The sequence below is a fragment of the Lycorma delicatula genome, chromosome 4 (genome assembly GCF_047948215.1).
Source record: "Lycorma delicatula isolate Av1 chromosome 4, ASM4794821v1, whole genome shotgun sequence".
Taxonomy (NCBI): domain Eukaryota; kingdom Metazoa; phylum Arthropoda; class Insecta; order Hemiptera; family Fulgoridae; genus Lycorma; species Lycorma delicatula.
The window spans coordinates 92,041,185-92,064,146 of record NC_134458.1 but is presented as its reverse complement, the minus strand read 5'-3'; the positions used below and the strand labels follow the sequence as shown (position 1 = coordinate 92,064,146).

Here is a 22,962-nt window from a genome sequence, read left to right as displayed (position 1 = left end):
TCATTTTTTTTCGTTTTAGTATTTTGATTTTGGACATGCTACACATATACCAATAAGATGTGTGAAAAAATGGCAGAAATCAAAGGCAGGACTAGTTGGTCTATTCGTATATCCCATGAATAAATCGTGACTGGAAGCAAACCCAGATTTTTTTGTTTCTCTCTAAAGTAGAAAACTGACACCAAATTCGTTACCAATAGTAAGTTGTAGCAAAATTTCAAAATAATACCTTGTGAAGAACTTTTAATAACAAATGAATATACATTGGAAAAAAATTAAAAATTTCACATTGAGTCATTTTATATGAATAATTAATAACTGTAATATTAGATACAATAGAACAACAAACAAATTTTTTTTTTCTTTTAAGACAAAATAAAACAGATCTGATTTTTTTGTTTTTAGATCAGGAAATAACAGTAAATTTTAATGAAACACCTGTAGACACAGTCTTTACAGTTGGCTCAAATGGCTCAATGCAGTGTAAGACAAACGAAGAAATACTTCAGTGTAGATGGTTTTGGCAACCTCAAGGATATAGTATCGAATGGCAAGTAATAATGAGAGAATTTCCTCCAGAAGATGGTCATGATTGCTCTTTACATTTCAAAGACATAACAACAGAACCAGAAGGAATTTGGATGTGTGCTGTTTTACCATATAATTCAACGATTTATATTGAAACTGAACCAGTAACACTACGCCTTAAGACACGTAAGATATGATTTTCTTTTATAAATTTCTAAATTAAATTTATCAAGTTTCCTTATGGCACAAAATTAAGAACTTAATGATTATTGAGAATGTTAAATTAGATGCAATTCACCTCTGTTAAAAAATTTTTTTTTTTTAATACAGATCTGTAACACTATACAGGCTTTCATCGTTCTTTAACTACAATTCTTGTAAAACAACTAATCGTGTCCAGCAATATTTGGTTTTAAAGGTACGATTAAATTTTAATCCTTAATCATTGACTAGTGTAACTTTACACAAACTAAATATTTGTTTTTCAGTGATCTCTAATCAGAGAATGGCAGCATTTGTTTCTGCAAGCTATGCTTCCATCAGTCACTATCCTTAATCACACTGAGAGGGGTTAAGGTAGAAACTAATTTTTTGTTAAATGTGGTATAGACACAAGTTTCTGTATAAAATACCTATGTGTATTAAATATAATATCCATACATAACTGTATGGTTAATGGTAATACATATAAATAAAGATTTTAATTAGTGTTTGAATAAAATGAACTTTCAAAATTTTTAAACCTGAAATTCTAATTATTATTTTTTTTTACTGTGTATAAAACCCAGCAAATAAATAATGATATTACAAGAATATTAAGAGAAGATGGATATGAATATATTGCAAATAATGATTTTAATTACCAGAATGAAGAATAATTTCATAATAATGAAATTATTCTTCATTAAGAAAATGCCTAGTAAGAAAAAAGTGTCAAAGAAAAACTCTAATGGCTAAAGGTAGAAGAAACTTTAAGAGAATGAAGGTTTGATTTTTTTTAATATACTAATGAGATTCTAGAAAAAAAGGAAAGTGTAGAAAACTGGATTATGTCAATAAAAATAGTTTCAGCAAAATTATTGTTCACATGTAACCGATCCCACTTGATGTTCTGGACTAAGCTATACAATATAACAGAGCCGGTTAAATACCTCAAGCAGGTTTTTTGAGATGAAATAATGCTGTAAGAGATGTAATAAACAAAATTGTTTAACAGAAAATTTTAAAATATGGATTAAGTCTTCTCTTTCAAGTTTTTTTTAATGAATTCTGTGCAGTGAAATCAATGTTGCTCTAAATTGAGAAACTATCAGTTAATGTTAAACCTTCTTTAAGGCATCATATATTGGAGATCAGTATTTTCATAAACCTATACAAAATTTAATTACTGTTTTACTTAAATATTCATAAAAATATACTTAAACTAATCATGCATATTATGTAAATTATAAAGTTATTGGCATAAATTCCAACTATTTTATACATAGACCAACTTAACCAAGTTAAGATTCATGTTTAAGATAATATGTACAATTTAACTATTTCGATTAATACATTTAATATAATAAAAATCAATAACGTAACACAGATTAAAAAAAAGTATTTTATTCACTGTTAACCTAGTCTAGAGAGTACATATATGTATTTTATCCATAACCTAATAAATGTGGAAATTAGAAATGAATACAAAAGGTTAATCTGTATACGAGTATTTAAAAAAGGAGTTGATTTCTTTGAAATACAAGATTAAGGACTCCATAGGTATACAAAAAAATCTAATTCGGCAAGGGTGGCTTTATGTTTTTCTTTTATACTCTCGATTACCTGGTTGTCCGGTTATCCCATTCTCTTATTCTGAATTCAGCTATATCCATAAGATGGTATGACCAATTTTAAAAAATTCAAATGGCTTATTTTTTACCAAGTTGAGTGCTAATGTTTACATAAAAAAGATGTATGCTGGATCATTCAGTTATCCTTCATTTTTCCGAAAATTTTTGTATATCTCCAGAAGGGTACAACCAATTTTAAAAATTCAAACAGCATATTTACTAGCAGTACAAGGGTTAGCATTTGCATACAAAAGATATACTCTTGATGATGAATCTCCTTTCATGCCCCAAAGAGTAGAGCAAAGCGATGCCTGGCTGTGAAGCCGGACTGGGCAGCTAGATGGAACTATAAATGCGGAACATAAGTTGCAGATTGATAAATGGTGCTGTAGCTATAAAACCATTACAATCAGTTCATCGCAGCTAAATGCTAATAATTGTTTTTTTAAAATACTTCAGTAAAATACTTAATATTCTCACAAACATGAGGATATGAACATGTCGAAGGTCCAGGAGGCAGAGCTCCCTGGCTTGACAGTCGGGCGAGTGAAGTGAGCCTGACTGGCTAGTAAACATTAAAATTATTTGGAATTTCACAACCAATTGTTATCGGATTGTACTCCAATAACATACAAAGCAGGATTGTACTTTCTGCTTTACACATAATTCCACCTAACATTTTTATACTATGCAATGTAGTCCTTTTAATCCTTTTAATCCTTTTAGTCCATAATATTATTATGTTATACTTCTTGTCATTATTACAGAACACTAGGTTACTACTTAACAGAGATATGTAGCGCAAATGGATTGAATTTGGAAAGCATATGCATAATCTGCATGAAGTTTTTTTTAATACCTTATTTAGCATTATTCTTAATAGTAACAGTTTTTATAAATAAAGATTAATTTTTAAAAATAAAGAATTTATCAGAATCATTTGAATAGCTTTTGTACAAGAATGAATGAAGTGGTACATTTTTAATACAAATATTCATTTCTTAAAAATACTGAATTTCAGGGTTAAATTTCTTAAAAATGGTCAGAATGACTTTTTTTAAATTCTTCTTTTTTTTATTATAATGCGAAATATTACATTTTTCTTATGATTCGAACAAACACAAAAGTAATTTTTTAAACATTTTTTTTCAACATGAAATGTTTTCATTTTTACTCTCACTATATATATTTTTTTACTCTCATTTGGAAAGCATTGGGAGGTCATGCAATTAAAACTTGAGTTCTTGTATCAATTAAAAAAACAAAATAAGTAAAGTTCAACCAGGAAAGTTTTTACATGAGGTGTAAGTACGTAAACATTATTTTTATTACTATATGACTCCTTCAACAAAAAATTCTAAATTCAAATTTAATTTTTTTTTAACAGTTAACAAGTTTTAACAAAATTTCAGTATATTTATGATTATAGGTTCCTGGGAAGAAGAATGTCTCATGTAAATCCACTTAGCATTTTTAAAATTACTTTCAGACAAAAATGTAAGCTCACAGAAAATATAATGGTTCATTTCACAGAAACCTTATTGCTTTAGGTCACTTTTTAGAAAATATAAAAGTGTGTGTGTGTGTGTGTGTGCGTGCGCGTGTGTGGATGTGTGTACAAAAAATTAACTGACAGAAGTTAGTTAAAAGAGAAAATTAATTTTTAAAATGTAAATTACTTTTAATTCTCAGTAGTTATTTTACATTATTATTTTATTATCATAAGTTAGTGAATTGTTAACACCATGTTTTATGTTTAGTTATAGAGTTTACAGTATTGACTCGTGCAGTAGTAGTGGCAGAAGGAATGGAAACAACATTACGATGCCAGACAGAAGCAGATGTTGCAGAATGCCGCTGGCGTTGGCATCAGCTGGGAGAAGCGAATGAACCATCATTAGTTGTCAGAGAATTTCAACCATACGGGCCATCCAATCAAGATTGTTCGATTCAATTCACAAGCATGCTAATGGAACAGCAAGGTGTATGGGTTTGTGGAGTCAGACTTAGAGATGATACCGAATTCAAGGAAGCTTTACCGACATCAGTTTCTCTTAAACCAGCTGGTAAGTTTTATTGATTAAAATTTTTCAGTTTTCAATGAAATGGTAGCGTTTATTCAATTAGAAAACACAAGTTTTTTAAAATGAATCTCTTCAGTTCTTAGATCTTTCTTCCTGCATCAGAATCATTTATTCTCTTGAAATACCTATCTGCTAGGCCCAATGGTGTTATAAAATATGCGGCTGTGGGGCTTTATGAAGAAATTGTAAAGGTAATCCCAATTGTTTTTAATTTTTCTTATTTTTACTTTCATCCTCTCCATGTCCATCTACTTTATTCTCTTCTTCCTTCCAATATCTAAATCCCCAGCCCCCTTTTATTTAATGACTGAAATTGTTTCACAAATAGCTACATTTTACACCACTCTCAACAAGTCATTTTCCTTTATCTAAATTAATTTTTACATATGAATAATTAACACTATTTATCAAAGGTTACTCTCTCATGTTCTATTCTTGTTTCTTTTTCACATCACATACCTTCTAAAGAACTTTCAAAATATCTACAGCAGCTAAATTTCTCTAAACACAACATATTATTTTTACATAGCATAATGAAGATGTGAGTTAAATGTTTATTGAGAGTTTTTGTCAAGCTATTAAATTGTTATGAGTAGGCTAAAACATAATTGAATGAAATTCAAATTAAAGGTAATTTTTTCCTTAACTCTGATTAAACTATAGGTTACAATTTAATCTTAAAATTTTCTTTAGAGGTTCTGTCTCTCATCTGTAAACAATTTTTTTTTAGAATTTTATTCCTTATGTATACTTCATTCTTGTCCCAGCACAAACCTTGTCTTTCCTGTTCCTTCACATCATAAACGTTTTGAAAAGATTCACTGCTTATTTTGTACAAAAAGAGTTGTTTTTTAAGAACATTTTTTTCTTCCAACACAATTCAAAATGTTATAATAAAAATATTTTAGTTAATATTAACTATTCTATTAGGTAGTTCCATAATTATTATTTCAACATAATATTTGTGGATTGAAACTAATTTTAATGAATAGTTCTAATGCATTGTTTATAATAACATTTCATAAATCCAAGCGCTTAAAATATGAAAGAAAAAACATTAAACAACCATATGCATGAAACCAGCAGCAAGATCTGCAAGAAACAAGATTTAGTTATTAAAATTAGCAGTTATATTTATTTTTAATAATGGAAATTTTAAAAATAAATAAATACTCATAATTTTTTCTTGCTTCATGTAAAATAATCCTGATATAATTTTTTTTTTTTATGATAGGACAAGTGCATGAAACCAGCAGCAAGATCTGTAAGAGACAAGTTTTAATTATTAAAATTAACAGTTATATTTATTTTTAATAATGGAAATTTTGAAAATAAATAAATACTCATAATTATTTCTTGCGTCATGTAAAATAATCCTGATATAATTTTTTTTATGATAGGACGAGTGAGGATAATAGAAGTATCTCAGCCAAAAATAATCGCTGAAAAAGAGTATCTGAATTTAATTTGCACTACTTCAGCATCAGTTAATGAATGCATTTGGGAATGGACACCTACAAATACTAACGTAACACCAGATGTAATTCGTTTTACACCTGACAAGAAAGATAGTCGGAACTGTTCTTTCAGAATTGACAAAATTGAAATGAAACATGATGGGTACTGGAAGTGTTCAGTGAGAGCAGAAAGAGAAAAGGGCATAGTTAAAGCATCAACAGATCCTGTAAAAATTACAGTCATTAAACCAGGTCAGTAATATGTAATAGTTATAGTGTAAATAATAGTACCATATAAAGTAATACATTTCAAATTAAAATGTTAAAAAAATTGTTAAAAAAAACAAAAACTTTCTGTTAACATTTAAGTAAACAGCACCTTTCTTTCTTTTTCCTGTTTAGCCTCCAGTAACTACTGTTTAGATAATACTTCAGAGGATGAATGAGGATGATATGTATGAGTGTAAATGAAGTGTAGTCTTGTACATTCTCAGTTTGACCATTCCTGAGATGTGTGGTTAATTTAATCCCAACCACCAAAGAACACCGATATCCACGATCTAGCATTCAAATCCATATAAAAATAACTGGCTTTACTAGGACTTGAACGCTGGAACTCTCGACTTCCAAATCAGCTGATTTGGGAAGACGTGTTCACCACTAGACCAACCCGGTGGGTTAAGTCAACAGCACCTAAATGTCGAAAAACAATTAATAATTTGTGTTAGGTAGGGTAGGTATTATTTAATCAAATATAACTTCCAGTATGTGTATTAGTTAATAGAAAATCCTTGGAAAAATATAACAAACCAAGTATTATGCAATCAGCTTATACTATCGACTATAATAATCTATTTTTCACTTAGAATCTGAAGAAAATTTTTCATTTTGGTATCACTGAGATTAAGTATGTTTTATTATTAGCTGCTAATCATATATGACCTTTAAATAGTAAGAATGTAGATTTATATGATATTTTGAAAGTCTCCACATATGTAGTGCTGTTTTCTTGATTCAGGGTTCACAGGAAGGTTCCACTTGTCACTATAATGAGTGTGCCCATAACTTCTTGCATCTATAGATTACTAAGCAGGATATGTTACAAATCAGAACTAATAATAGAATTGTAGCCAGAGATGGTTTCAAGGAGATGTTAGTGTTAAAATATAACTTATTCAGAGAGGCCTTGAACTCAACCTACTACATTGGAAGGCTAGTGCTAACAATCAGCACCCTCAGACACCCAAATTATTAATATTTACTCTATAATGGAAGTTCTTCACATTTTTTATGTATCAAGCTGCCTTAAATGCAGCTGATATTCAGCCATATAAATAAAACATTCACTCTGATCACCAGATTTTTTATCTGTCCAAGCCAGATACAAAAGTCAGACAAATAGTGTATAGCTACAAATTAAGTACCCCTTTCTATTGTGTAACGATACTTTATATGATGTATATGTATATAATATACATTGCCTCAACTCAAAAAAAAAGGTTTATAAACATAATATAATATAATAAAAACAATAATAATAATGTCCCCGATAAAACCGAACACTCCCTGCGTAACATCTACGCACACGTCCGATTTTGTGGTTGTGCTTGTTTCGCTGTTTGCGGCGGTGACGGGAGGCATGACCGAGATCTAATTTTGCAGACGCTGGGAGGAGTGTGGACGGGGAGTGCTCATCCCTCTTCTCGGTTGTGGAGCCGGGTTGAGGGTGAGATGCTGTGAGCTAGCTCTGCCGAAGTCTTGCGCCGTTCAGCGTGAGTCACTCACTTGGTCCCTTGGCCGGGATTGTTCTATGGATAAAGGTGTTGGAGACTTTACTGCTACTTGCGAGCCTGGGATGTCGGTATCGTGAGTCAGGCAGTACCTGACTCCCTGACCCGGGTCGAACACCCGGGTGACTGGGGGAACAAGCACGATCAAACAATCCAGGGCACGTCTAACCGTCTCTCCTCCCGCACCTTCTGACATATTGACTGACGATTCTATAGCTTATGGATATGTCTACTTCCACAACGTCCATGGCAGAGGGTCTACATAAAAACCCTCGTCTTGAAGAGCCTTTGTTTTCGTAAGAGAGTAGAGTTCAGCGATAAGGAACAATGTAAAGTCCAGGAAAAGAAGGATCGAACTAAGTTTCGCCCAAAGAGCATCGGATCGATTCCGAAGTATTTAGTGATCAAGAGGAAGGAAGGTGATTTCTAAAAGATAAGTCCTTTTCTGACAACCCTGGGCATCACGGAAGGTGCAGAAGAACCTGTAAAGGAGACAAGGAAAACTAGCGTTGGACTATTTACTGAAACGGTCAACGATTCACAATCGTTACGACTTTTGAAAGCAACGAAGTTGGAAGTCATGGATATCGAAGTCTCACCACATGGAACGTTAAACACCTCAAAAGTAGTGGTTATGTATATTAGGGATTTACTAAATTGCACGGAGGAGGAAATCGTCGAGGAACTTCATAATCAAGGAACAGTACCATGTCGGCGATTAAAAACACGTCACAACGGAAAAGTTACACCATCAGCGATCCATGCGTTAACGTTCAACAGACCCAAGTGTCTAGAGAAAGTAGAGGCTAGATTCCATAGATTGGACGTTCATCCATTTTTCACGACTCCATTGCGGAGCTTTGGATGTCAGGGATTCGGACACATAGCGCCAAGATGTACTAAGAAGCAGATCTGTGTGTGTGGTGAGCCGTTACACCCTGTTTATCCGTGCAGGAATCCACCTGTCTGAGTCAGTTGTCGTGGGCACCATTCAGCGAGATCACGGAATTGCCCAATACATAATCAAGAAGTAGCTGTTCAAGAGGTCAAGACAGTAAAAAACGTCAACTTCTATGAAGCTAGAAAAATTGTACTCAGCAAAACACCAAGGACTGCGTCATATGCACAGATTGTTGCAGTTCCTGTAGCTCCTTGTAAACCAGAAGATGTAGTCTTGCAACTGGCACCAACTCTGGCTAGTATGGTCAATTGTACCATTAATGAAATATTGAAGAGTCGACCATGTGCAGAAAGTAATCCTAAAAACCAATGCAAAAGAAACAAGATGTCTCCAAATCAAAGATTGTAACACAACCTAGGATTGAGTCTTCGACCAATCAAAAGGTGAGAGATACAGAAGCTAAACCACTGAAGAAATCTCAACAAAATGCACTGATGGTAAAAGTTGAAAAACAGAAAATCCCCACAAAGGAAACCGAGAAGCCTGAAATAAAGTTAAATTTAGTTTTTGCGTGTAAGTGATTTTTAGTGGCAAGGACCTTTTACACCCTTGCCATTTTGTATTTCTTTTGCAGTTTTAATATCCCATGACAAGTTTACTTATTAGATGATCTGCATTGACAAGACTAGTCTTCTGACTACGTAGTTAGTGTTTTTGTCAGGGGGAGAGAAATATTCTCTTTTTTATTTTTTTTTTTGACATGGACATGGGCTAATTACCACAGTAGTTCTGTAGTCGGTGCCCCCAAAACCTCAAAAAGTAAAATAAAATAAATAATAATGATAATGATAATGATAATGATAATGATTCTTATCAATCGAATGAATAATACTACAAAAACAATAGAATTAAATTTATGTTAAATAAAATAATATTAAATAAATTTAAAAAAAATTCTGTTTAATAATAATGAGCTTATTGTGGGGACTGCGTGTGAAGTTAGTGATGAGGTGATGCGAGTACCTCGTGCGGGGCTAGACCAATCATCACAATCAACTGATAACAAACAGAGTGTCACTGGGACGCTGTTTTGGGAGGTACAATGGGGTGCTCTTATAACATATCTGCAAGCATTCGTCCGATTTCTAAAATTCAAACGGGATATTTGCTAGTATGCTACAAAATCACGATGGAACCAAACCACAACAAAAATTAACTGATATATTCAGAAAAATCGAGTAGCCTGCGTTATGCTAAGACCAACTTGAGCCAGGCGAGCTCCCACAAACGGTCTTTGTAGCGTTTGATGAAAATACGATTAGAGGTAATACTGTCGGCATTAGATTGTGGATTGAGCCCACTATTGTCGAATTTGATGCTTTAGGGGGACACGGCAAAGTGGAATGGCGTATGCTGCCACTCATATTGTCCTAGTCTGAAACGGTGCATAAACTACAAAAAACTACCCTAGATAGAGCTGTCGTAGATCTGAGCACCCGTATCTTTGTCAAGGGCAAGATAAATTGAAATGTTTAGTTTCCTCATTTGGCTCAGTACGTTATATCCTTAAGTTTTCGAATCGTGAATTTTTCTTGATGATCACTAAAAAGTATTAAATAATAAAAAAACAATTATAAAAATTAAAAAACTCGACTGCCAAAAATGTTAAAATAAACAAATTGAATTAAAAAAACAACAATAAATCGAACTAGAGATGGAAGCAACGAATGGGAATAAAGGACTAAACATCGTTAGGAAGTATTTAAATAAATAAAATAATGGGTGACCAATCAATTTCCAGATGGTTTTTATTTGTTTAAATATATTTTTAATGTTGTAAAAATAGTGGACATTTAAGGTTATCTAATGATTAAGTTCTCGCCAGGTCTTATAACGATAAGAAAATTTTGTCCTTCAACAAAAATATTTAAATTCAGTCGGGAGAGACTCTGAATAGTGATTGTCCTATATTAAAGAGTTCTAAATAGTAATTATTCAGTATAAAATAGCCACCCGATTACATTTAAATATTTTCTATAAATGAAAAATATATTTAAACAAATTAAAACCATCTGAAAGTTGATTGGTCACCCATTATTTTATTTAATTAAACACTGCATAATGATGTTTAGTCCTTTATTTCCATACCCTGTTTTCTTTTATTTTAATTTGATTTATTGTGGTTTTTTAGATCAATTTATTTTTTGGTAGTCATGTTTTTTAATTTTTATAAATGTTTTTATTATTATATGATCTCTATATTTAACATTGTAACAAGGAAGGACTACTACACAAATATTAACTTTAATGTACTATTTTTAAGTCACTCACATGTAATAATTTGAACTAAATGGCAAGAATAACAACACTTGTTATCACCACCTGTTATGCAAGCACAGCACCTGTGTCCTGGGTAACATGGAATATTGTATTTCTTACAACCTGATGTTTCCATAACACCTGAAAATTCTCATGGAGTAGCATTTTCACATGTGTGAAGTAAGGTAAAATGGCAATGACTTAAGCCACATTTAATAAACTAACTCCTGCAGGTAACTAAGGTAAAAAAACAATGGGTACAGTTGAAGTTTATACTTATTAGTGGTTAATAACCAACTATCACAATCAATGAAAGTTCAGAAAAAAGCATCTCTTTTAAATAAAATTTGACATTTAGTACAAATATAAATAACATATTTATTGATTTATTAAGAATTTGTTTATTGAGTAAAGTTTGAATTAGATATTATATTATTATTATATATTATTGAATTGATATATAAAACTATGTGCTTGTATTTCATTTAATAACTGAAAAATTATTTACTGAAATAAAATAACAACTTTACTTCTAAATGTATAAATAAATTAACAGTCATAAACAAACAGAACAAAAGTAATTATATTTTAATACAAACTTCAGTTCTTTCTGGAATAAAAATTAGGTCATCTGATTAATATCTTATCTATTGTCATTAACTTCTTAGCACCATTTTTAACAGCTATAAAAAGTTTTACAGCATAAATAATTCATACAAAAGATATCCTAATGCGTTTTAAATCAACTGTTTCAGTCGAAATACAATTTACTAATATAACTACTGTGCTACATGTTTCACCCGGATCAAGTCGTCGTCTGATATGTGAAGTTTCTCACAAGGTGGAATCATGTCAATGGAAATTTCTTGGTAAACCAGTAATAAAAAAAGCTGAGTTTCCACCAATCAATGGAACTGACTGTGGTCTAAATCTGATCGATTTGCAAGTACTAAACAGTGGATCCTGGCAATGTGGTGTCAAAAATATTGGTCAATATCATTATAGTTGGGCTCCACCGACAACATTAAATGTGCTTCACACAGGTAACAATCAGCTATTTAATATACTACTTAAATGTATTCTTCTAACCGGTTACGGGTATTAAATTAATCTTGAAACACGTATTATTTAGTTATCTATTCAATCCATATAATTATATCAATTTGGGAAAAGATTTTGGCTTATGGTTGGTTTGTTTTATGCCATATTTTATAGATCTAACATATGTTAATATTTTGGTGATGGACAATTAAAAAAAATTCTATATTAGTTATACTATAGCTTTATTAAAATTAATTAAAAAATTATTTCACTTAGTGCTTTTTATTTTAATGATTTCTATTAACCACTTTCACAGAGTGATGTCTGCTTCTTCAGAACAGATTTTTTTTTAAATAATAAACTTAAACATAAATTATTTATTTTATTGCAATGACTGAGACAGCAAATTCCTATCACTACAATTTTAACATTTTAATTAATTTCTGTTAATTTTCTATTAAAAAAAAACCCATTCTGAAGAAACAGATTTTTAGGAAATGCTCGATAGAGATCTCAAAAAAAAAGAAAAAGCAGTAAGTGAAATATTTTTTTTAATTCATTTAACAAAATTATTATTTTGTTATTAGGATACAAATTTTGTAAATATTTAATTCACATTATATTGTTGTTAGTGGACATAAAAACAAATTTATTAAATAGTAAAAAGCTATAGAATGTATATCTTGTAATTGCATTCTTTAACTGCATGACTGGTGTTTAAATTAATAACTAACTCTTATTACAAAAGAAACAAATAAAAATCATTGTATTAACTATCACTTAATATTTCTTCATTGATTTATTATGTTTTAATCACTTAAACTCAAAAAGTCTGAAAATTACAATTTCTTTCATTTTTTAAAATTTTATCTTTATATTTTTATTTTGATAATAAAATAGTGATCGCTAATTTGAATTTCAAAACTGCCAATCAGCATAGCCTATTTTGCTTCTTAAAATCTACTTTACGATCTGCCTAGCTGAATCTATCAGTTTTTATTCTTCATCTTTCTTAGTTCATACTCATAGTTTATTCATTCTGTCTAAGCTCATGAACTTTTTCCTTTTTATACTTTATGATTTTTAATTATAATAGAAATTAGAGAAATAGGAAATGTAGAAAAAATACAGATATCGTCTACATTCAAACTGTTCATTAAATAAAAATAAAAAAACACATTATGTATAAAATAACTATTAAAATAATGATGTTTATAAATAAAAATGCATATTAAAATAATAACCTAAAATTAAATGAAACGTATAAAAAAAATCAGCTATAAAGTACATATTACTAAAAGTTAAATGAATAGTTTTAATATGCTCGATACCTCTCATCTCTGTTTTCAAGGCAGCTTCTTAATTTAGAATAATTAATGAAAGCAACATCACAGTAACACTATGTGTTAGAGTTAAGTAACAAAAAATTACTAAATGTTTTTCCATAATTAATAATTAAAATAAAATCATAATGCAAACATTAATGTAAAATAATTCAATTACAGACAAATAATGTAGCAAATAATAAAAATTTCATGTAATAAATAAGTAAATCTAAGATTTAAGAGAAAGAGTGTAGGAGACATTTATTTTTGGAATTAAAAATACATATTTGTAAAAAGGTATATTTAACCATTAGTTTTAAAAAATTTTATAGGTTCCAAGGAAAATAAATATTAAATATTTTAGTGTAAGAAAAAAAATTGAAAACTTGCTTGACTTGAACCGTGACCAGGGCAAAGATGTTGTAAAAAAACGTGATAACTCATGCGATCACTGAAGAGGTCTTGGAAGAGAAAAAAATCTTCTACCTAAGAGAGAAAAAATTTTATATGCAAAAATATACTGCACTTAAAACCAGTAAATTTTAACTGAATTTGGTTCATATTTTAGCTCGATAAAGATTATGCTGCATACAATATTTTACAATATTTCATGATGATCAGATGAACCATTCAGAAATTTTATGGAAAAGCCAGACACACATACTGACTTTACAGTATAGTGACTTTTTGAGTCTACAATATTAGTAAATGAAGAATAAAGAATCTGATTTTATAAATAGTTTACATTCAACAGTGCAAAGTTTATGGGCTATTAAAGCAGCATGCAGATTAAAGAGTCAATTTATATTTAACAAAATTATATAGTCAACCTATATTTCACACATCCATAGTTCATTAGTGATGACTGTACAAGTTGTTACTTTTAATTTACAACCCAGAAGTACCTAACAAAATGTAATGCAGTCTGATTTATCATCCTTACTCAAGATGTTTAACAAATTTCAATTATCTAACAAATCTCTAAACTTTCAATAAGAGTAGAAAGTGTGACCCTTTTGATTTGATCTTCTAATCCTTATAAAATATAATCTAATCTAATATTACACCCAAAGTATGGCTCATTACCAGTATATAATGAAATGATTAAAAGATGATCTTCAACAATCATAAAAATTATATATAATAACTACTATTTTCTAGATGTATCAATTGTATAAAATGAATCACATAATTATTGATGTTCTTTATATGTTTTTTTATTTTTTAAATATAATATCAATTTATATCATTTACCTGAGAGATTTCAGATTAGGAATCATCAGGTTATAAAGGGATACATGCAGTGTTTGATTAATAAGAATGAAAAACATGCTAGATTTTTCCAAAAAAATCAGATCCTAAAAGAGACTAATACATAGGGTTTTCCATTTAGATAAGATTTACTAGTATGTCTTTTTAATAAATACTGTACATTAAAACTGCACTTGATATATTATACATTATTTCAGGGGACCCAGTTGAATTTGGAAGTAATAATTACTATAAAATTAAAGAAGAGTATGAAAACAAATATGAATAAATAAGACTAAAAAAAAAAAGTAAAAACACCTAGTCAGAATCTGCTCAGCAACAAATTATGTGTGTATTCAATCTAAACACTGAAAATAAGTTTAATGCAAGTGTTTATTATTTATAAAATTGAGTAACTGGAAAAAATATTTTACCTAAAAATATACAGTATTATTAATATACATAAAATTTTACAAGTAAATATATATAAGTATATGAAGAAGTGTTTAACATTTTTAATGGAGAATATACTAATATTTATGTCTAAAGTGATACATATTTCAAAAGACATTGACTACTCTTTAAGTGTTAAATATAAATATTTTTTTTTATTAATCTTTTATACTGATTGTAGTGTAGATGATTTTTTTTTTAACAACTGTGCCATAAAATGTTTTCATTAAGACTAGCAATGTAGACAAAAAATATGTAATAATATTACATGTAAAAAAAAAGAAGTTATTTCTGTTAAATAATAATTATTTACTAAATACAGAAAATATTAATAATAGATTATTTAATAAATATCTTTAATTATTATTAATTGAACAGTTAATTACAACATAATTAATGTCAGGGCAGATCAGAAACATGAGACTACCGGACTGATCAGATGCTTTGAAGAAATTGTTTTAACTAAAATTTTTAATTATGCAAACTGCAATAAATAAAAACAGAATTGTATAAATAATTAATATTAAACGCTAGCTTTTTTTTTTGTGGCATTTTTTTATTTTTATTTACACATTCTCATAATTTTAGCTTTAAAACTTGTAATCAAACCGTCAAATCAGGTGCATTCAGATAACTTTCAAACCTAATCATCACTGACCCAATCAAGGCACTGCTAGCACATTTTGCAGTGATTTACACTACACAATGTCAAGAAAATGTTTTAGTTCAAAATGCACTGTTTATAGAGTTCAAAATGTCAGTACCAGTATCTATTCCTTTAGATTTATCCGTGGATGCATGGTTATCTTTACATTAAATTCACTGCTCATATTTCTTAATTCTTAATCCCTTAGATAACGTAAAATATTTTTATTAATAATGAATTTTTGTTTACACCTAGTACTACTCATAGTTCATGAAAAATAAATAATATTATTAAATAAGATATGTTTTATAAAAACAAATTTTATTGATAACTATTCTTTTATTAATCGATTTAAACTTGAATACTGGAAGGTAAAAAAAAAAAATCAAATTCTGAACACTAGTTACAAATGACAAACAAGCCTATAAATTTTAAACATACTAGCAAAGAAGAAAAAGTATATAAATAAACTTATCCTTTAAGAAATTCTTAATGTTGAGCAAGTCAAGTTAATAATAATCATGGAAAATCCGAAGAAAGTCAGACTTTGCATTCCTTATAATCTGTAAATTTCTTAAAGTAATAATATAAAAATGTTTCATTGGAAAAGTGACGAAAACCCCTAAAAAAATGTCCATTTTTCAGTAGTTACTCACTTAGGAAATTTAAAAAAAATATTAATTTCTTTAATTATTTTTTTTTTTTTAATTTTTTATCTACTGTCTATTTAAGGGGAAAATGATAATTCTGAGAGATCTACATTGTTTGTGAATAAAATTATGAGAGTGTATGCATGTTGAAGAATCAGAAATGGAAAATAATGGTAAGGATATATGGTGGAGAGGAATTGATTTTAAATCATTACTCTTGATGGATGAAATGATTTTTAATTGATGAAACTAAGGATGAGCAACAGTATTCTATCTAAAACATTTGATTAATTTTGTAAAAATACACTGAACAAATATCAGCTGTTAAAAGAAGGATTATTATCTTTATAGCTGTTAATTACAAAGATTACGGTTTTCAAAGGAAGGTACCAGTACCTCATTAGATCCAAGGTTGTTAGATCATTTTGTTATGGGGCAAATACACATCTTCAAATATAAGTTGCCTTATAAAAAATAGAAGCATGTTAAGTAAAAATACATCCTAAGAGTTACAATTATTTATAAAAACCAATTATCATAGATTACAAAAGATAAGCAACACTAAGCATATAAATAACGTTTAAATAATGTTTGCTGACAACCGTAACAGTAATGATTTTTAAATTGTGGAAAAAGCTTTTAATCTTATTTTAAACTCACAATCGGCAGCTTTCTTTCTTTTTCCTGTTTAGCCTCTGGTAACTACCGTTTAGATAATACTTCAGAGGATGAATGAGGATGATATGTATGAGTGTAAATGATGTGTAGTCTTCTATATTTTCAGTTCGATCATTCCTGAGATGTATGGTTAATTAAAACCCAACCACCAAAGAACACCAATATCCACAATCTAATATTCAAATCTGTGTAAAAATAACTGGCTTTACTAGGACTTGAATGCTGGAACTCTTGACTTCCAAATCAGCTGATTTGGGAAGACGAGTTCACCACTAGACCAACCCAGTGGGTCCAAAATCAGTAGCTGTACTAAGAAATCAATTCTGCCAAAAGTTTAGATGAAGGGCAAACAGACTTTAAATGTATTAAATTAATTATTAGTTAACTTGTTTATTCATACATTTTTTTTTTTTTTTTATTTAATGTTCAGAAACATAATAAATTTAATCTATTAAAAGTTAAATTTTTTTGTGCTTGCAACACACTTCTTGATCAACATTACCAAAAATCTAATCATTTGTATAACACTACTAGAAGTTATCTTTTAAATTATTTATGGATGTTTTTGATTGTCCTGAATTTATCAAGTAAATAATTCAATGCCACATCCAAAAAAGTTTTGTGAAATTGTAGAATGAATTCAGGTTTACTAAAAGCACAACTCACAAAGTCAAGACTGGAAAACTTGCAATTAAAATGTTAGATATTAAGATGAAACATTTTTATAACTCATATTAAAAGTTTATCTTTATTATATTTTAATCTATTGTCTTCATTACAAACAGTTTTGTAATGTGTATAAATATAAATAATAAAAATGCAGTAATAAAGTTGTTTAATAATCATTTAAATATTAGCTGAACTTTCCTTATTAGATTATTTGTTTTATTTATTTAATCTATCAAACCTAATGTTTAACCTTAATTGAAAAATTATTTTCAATGTCTAAATCTGGATTCATTCATTGTTATTGTTGTTACTGTATGTTAAACAATAATTTAATGGAAATATAAACCTTATAACTTTATAAAACATAAGAAAATCCTTTCTTAAAAAGAAAACTAAAAATGATTCATTCTTTAAATTCATGGATTGTAATTCCAGAAGTATTATTATAAGGTTCATTTATTATTCAACAGATGACGGAGGTTTGATCGATCGGTTCATATGATATTCTATAAGTCTCCTGATATCTAACATAACTTTTTTGATTTTGTAACCATAGACTGCTGCATCTCTTGCTCAGGTAATACGTATACCTTAACTTGTTACATTTTTGTATTACAGAAGACTAGGATGTTTTATTAATTAGAAGCCGATAAAAGAATGGTTTTTTAAAGACATTATCAAGGAACTACTAGCATTAAAATATAACTGGTCTAGCTGGGCTTCAAACTGTTTACTTTTTGCACATAAAGGCAAGTGCTAACCATCTTTATCTTTTGAAATATATAGCCTAATATCGGCTAATAAATATTTTCAAATCATAACAGTACAAAGAAAATCTCCTAGAAGCACAGTTCAGCATATTAAAACATCAAGTTATTTTAAAATAATTTAATCATTTCATCATACTGATCAATAAATTCTGTCATGAATTAGCTTACTATGACAGAATAGATATACACATTGCTAAAAATGAATTATTTATAAAACATAATAACCTTCCACAAAGGTATATTTAAAAAAGTATAATTAAAATCATAACTACTGCCAAAACTCTGAGTGAGAAGAGAACTGAAAAGTTTTCTAACAGAAGTAAACTAATAAGGAGAATAGATGTGAAAAGTGAAATTTAATAGAATTATAGAACATATTCATATAATATACATGGAAAAATTAAGATAGCACTGGTTCACCTAGTTACATCAACAATTAATGATTTTACTTTTTAACATGTCTTGAAATCTAAGTTCCAAAGCTGACAGAACTGATACAACTTGTTTGCTTTGTTTTTAGTATAAGTAACTGAGTAACACAAATAAATAATTAATAAAAATTAATTGTCCACTTACTGATTTATTTTTTCCTGCATATTTAGTACTTTCCTAAACAGAAATCTCTCTTCAGCAGAAAATTTTGTGGAAATTAGATTAAAAACACAATAGAAATATTAAAAATATAGAGATGAGATATTACTAGATCAGTTACTGATAAAAAATTAAAAATTAACTGTTCTATTACAATTATACTCTGTCACAGATAAATTAAACTAATATTTTTGAGGCCATAATTTGATTATATCTTTTAAATATAAGTTAAACAATTAAAATTAAATATATATATAATTTTTCTAATCCAGTCATGACAAATTTTTTCTTATTCATTAATTATATATTATTTTATTGCTGCTTTTTTTATTTATGTGTATTTCCTTGTTAGTAAGAAATTTAAATATGGTACTTATTTCTAAAACTTGCATGATTTCTATTTTGAAAATGCATGTTTATTATCTGTAATATGGTATAATATTTCAACTTTCTTTCCATTTCCAATTTAATTTCCATTTTATTTTAATTTAATCTTCAAATTAATTTTTGTTTTCAATTTAATTTCTACAAAATGTTCTAATTTCGCAGAGATCTCTACAAAAAAAGCAAAACGTAGAGGAAAAGGTAAAGCAGTAAATAGAAAAATTAATTTTTATAAGTAATTATATTACACTGGGTAAAGCAGTAAATAGAAAAATTAATTTTTATAAGTAATTATATTACGCTGATAGGATACAATTTGATAGTCAATTAAAACATCATACTACTGTTTAAACAGTGAATACTGTGTAACTGCTATATGATATTGCTAATTGTCTGTATTATTTATTTAACGGGTAAGCACTCTTAGTAAAACTAATGTAGATTATAATATATATTATTGCCCCTGATATCTCTATTACAAAATCCTCTAATATAATGTTGAAACCATATACTTTATTGAAACTCAATGGACATAAAGAAATGTTGTCTTTCTTTTGGAATTGTAACAAAAGTAATGTAAAAATTTCACAATCAAGAGTTTTTCCATTAATTAGCTCCCAACTATAAAATCTGCAAATAAATTATTAGATAAGGCAAACCACATGAAAAAAAAAACTGTTATTCATATATAAAAGTATGTTGACTAGTTTGATATTTCATTCATTGAATCCGTACTTTCTTTTCTAGCATAATTCTCTATGTGACTCTACATTATTAAATGTAGGATCTGAAAATCTTTTAATGTAATTTAAAAACCAGGAGTATATTAAAAATCTTACTTACAATTATTACAAAAATAATCATTTTTTTAATGATTCTCATCTGATACAGTTATGGGTGATCTTTAAATTTAATTACTGTTTCTGAGAAGATTAGGTTTAATACATTCTGAGGAAAAAAAAACAAAAAAAAACAATTATTCATATTAATCAGATGAAAGGTGGTCAAACTTCAAAACAAAATTTTAGATTCTAAACAAAGAAACAATATCATTGGTTCTTCAGCTTTCTGTGGTTGAAACCTATAAAAAAATAGTTTCATTGTTTCTTTAGTTTTAATATATAGTGCAAAATCAAGGATAAATTTACTAGGGCACACGACAAGTATGTGAAGGAAATTTGATAAATGAAAATGTTTATGAAGGGGCTTCTAATCAGAGTGACTGCATTATTAGTATTGTAATTTATATTCTTGAATTTCCACATTTAATTATCAACTTGCAACAGAAAATATGTTATAGATTTATTGATTCAAAAAATAATAATATTAAAAATTGTTACTTCTAATGTACGTCTGCAAAAAAAAAACAAAAAAAAACTAGTTTTTTCTAATCTAATAACTTTTCTTATATATATATATATAATATATATATATATAACCTTAACATTCTAAACTTGAAGACAATTTACCAATAATATAAATGGTAAAGGGAAGTTCTTTTTCTTAAGTATGAAGTATCTAATATATACCTTGCAATAGATTTCTTTTATTAATATTTATTAAACTGATTACGCATGATTCAACTAATTGCATGGCACGAAAATATTAGTGTAGTATGGAATGTATTTAAAATATTTACTTTTACTTAACAGTTATGACCAAAATTAACATTTTCGTAAAGTTATTATGAGGTAATTGTTTCACTCTGATTGTTTAATATTTAAGGCATTAAATTAACATGTATTACAACTGCTGATGTGTGAAAAACATTATAAACACAACTATTAAAGCAGTACAAAATAAAAAAAATGTTCAATCTTTTGAACATTTTTGCTAGATATATCTGAGGTATATTTCTGTTTTACACAACTACAACAAGAAGATTAATATATTTATCTATCTATGATTGTAGTGTTATACATTAATATCAAAATGTAAAGGGAAGTTCGAAATGTTAATTTTTAAAAAAATAATTAAATAATCAGTACTATTGAATAATCTTGACAGTGTTTACAACTTCCAAATCAAAGAGGCTTAAAAAAGCAAAATAATCATTAAAGAACTGCCTTAATATATATTAAAATACATGATGAAAATGCATTTTGAAATGAACTTCAATAATATTTAAGCCATGATATTATGCGATTATTTTACTAGTTGATGTGGTTATACGCAGGGATTCACAAACAGAAATAATTCATTTTCTAACATTTTAGTATTAAACTGTATTTCTTCCATTAGCAAAAAACATGTATTATATTTCAAAATTTGCATAAAATTAAAAGGTTAGGAGATTATTTTCTATAACTGTTTATGAGAACTGTGCGTGTGCGCATTGTGTAGATGTTATATGCAAAAGTACATATGCAAGTATAACATATATATATATTTATGATTGATGTATAACCAAACAATTTTCACACTTGTTTTAATCATTCAAAAATATTTTAAAGTATTTTTACAAACTGCGGATGATGCTACTGTCAAAATTGTTATTTTAAAATTAATTAATTAAAAATAGAATAAATACAAGATTTCTACAGAAGACATCACTAAAAAAGGTAATAAATTATTTATATATAAATAGCTAATTTTACTGTTCCTTTATTTATCCATAACCTATTAATTAATGGAAACCTTTAATCTAATCATTTGGAAAAATTATTTCTTTGTAAACAAAAACATTAATTAAAATCAATTAAAGAATAAAAAGTTATATCTGAATCAATGTTTATGTCAAAAATTGAAAATGAACATCCATTTCTAAAAGAATCACAAGTTAGATATGGTAATAAAAGAAAAAGACAATACCTAAATAACTTTTATTTTTACCAACATCAATTATTCATTTCAAATTAAGGGCAAATTTTTCTTCTACCATTTTTCTTGGAGCTCCTTGATAAATGTAATTCCTGGTACTGCTGTTGGAAATGGTGCCCACCTTAATGCCCCCTTAATGAAAAATATAGTTGATCATGTTTTTCTGGTTAATTATATGTTGCTTTTGTTAAATTTAGTATGTTAGTAAATCTCTTTTATGAATACACATACAAGTTTGTAAATTAACATTTCTCTTTTGTTAAGTGTCGTGCCTAAATGTGATTTCTGTAAGTAAATATTCACCTGGTCTTTGCAAAACTTACACAAAATTATACTGCGCAGAAAATTTCATTTTGATTCAAATGAGTCTAGGAATTATTATACTTATGGCCAGACAAGTAGATGCACATGTGATTCTATGATGTACTCTTTATTTTAATGTAAAAAAAAATTAAAAATTTGCCATTTTTATAAAATCATAAAACAATAATTTTAATTCTAAATTAAGAAAAGTAGATTTCTCTACCATTATCTTCTATAACTTCATAATAAGAGTACATATAAAGACATCAGAAACCAGTAAAACTCTTCAACTGTATTAAGAACTAAATATCAAAAGTCCACGCCTGGCTGCCCTGATTATGTCACTGATGACATTCTAATATTTACAAAAGAATAGATTGTTATTATTGAATGTTACCTTTCAGCTGATTAGACATCAAAATTACTATTTCTAAAATTCTTTCTCACCCACATGCTATATTATAGAAGTG

General features: G+C 28.2%; 1 protein-coding gene across 2 annotated transcripts in view; it reads left to right on the top strand.

The window, feature by feature from the left end:
* The window catches only part of LOC142323645 (uncharacterized), a 109,956-nt gene that overhangs the window by 67,820 nt on the left and 19,174 nt on the right, over positions 1 to 22,962 (top strand). The window contains exons 4-7 of one of the 2 annotated variants that reach the window (XM_075363651.1): positions 406 to 714; positions 4,127 to 4,426; positions 5,845 to 6,153; positions 11,667 to 11,954. In XM_075363651.1, coding sequence (XP_075219766.1) covers positions 406 to 714; positions 4,127 to 4,426; positions 5,845 to 6,153; positions 11,667 to 11,954 — 1,206 coding nt within the window. Of the gene's footprint in view, positions 1 to 405; positions 715 to 4,120; positions 4,427 to 5,844; positions 6,154 to 11,666; positions 11,955 to 22,962 lie in introns of both variants that reach the window. The other variant, XM_075363650.1, reaches the window with a different exon arrangement.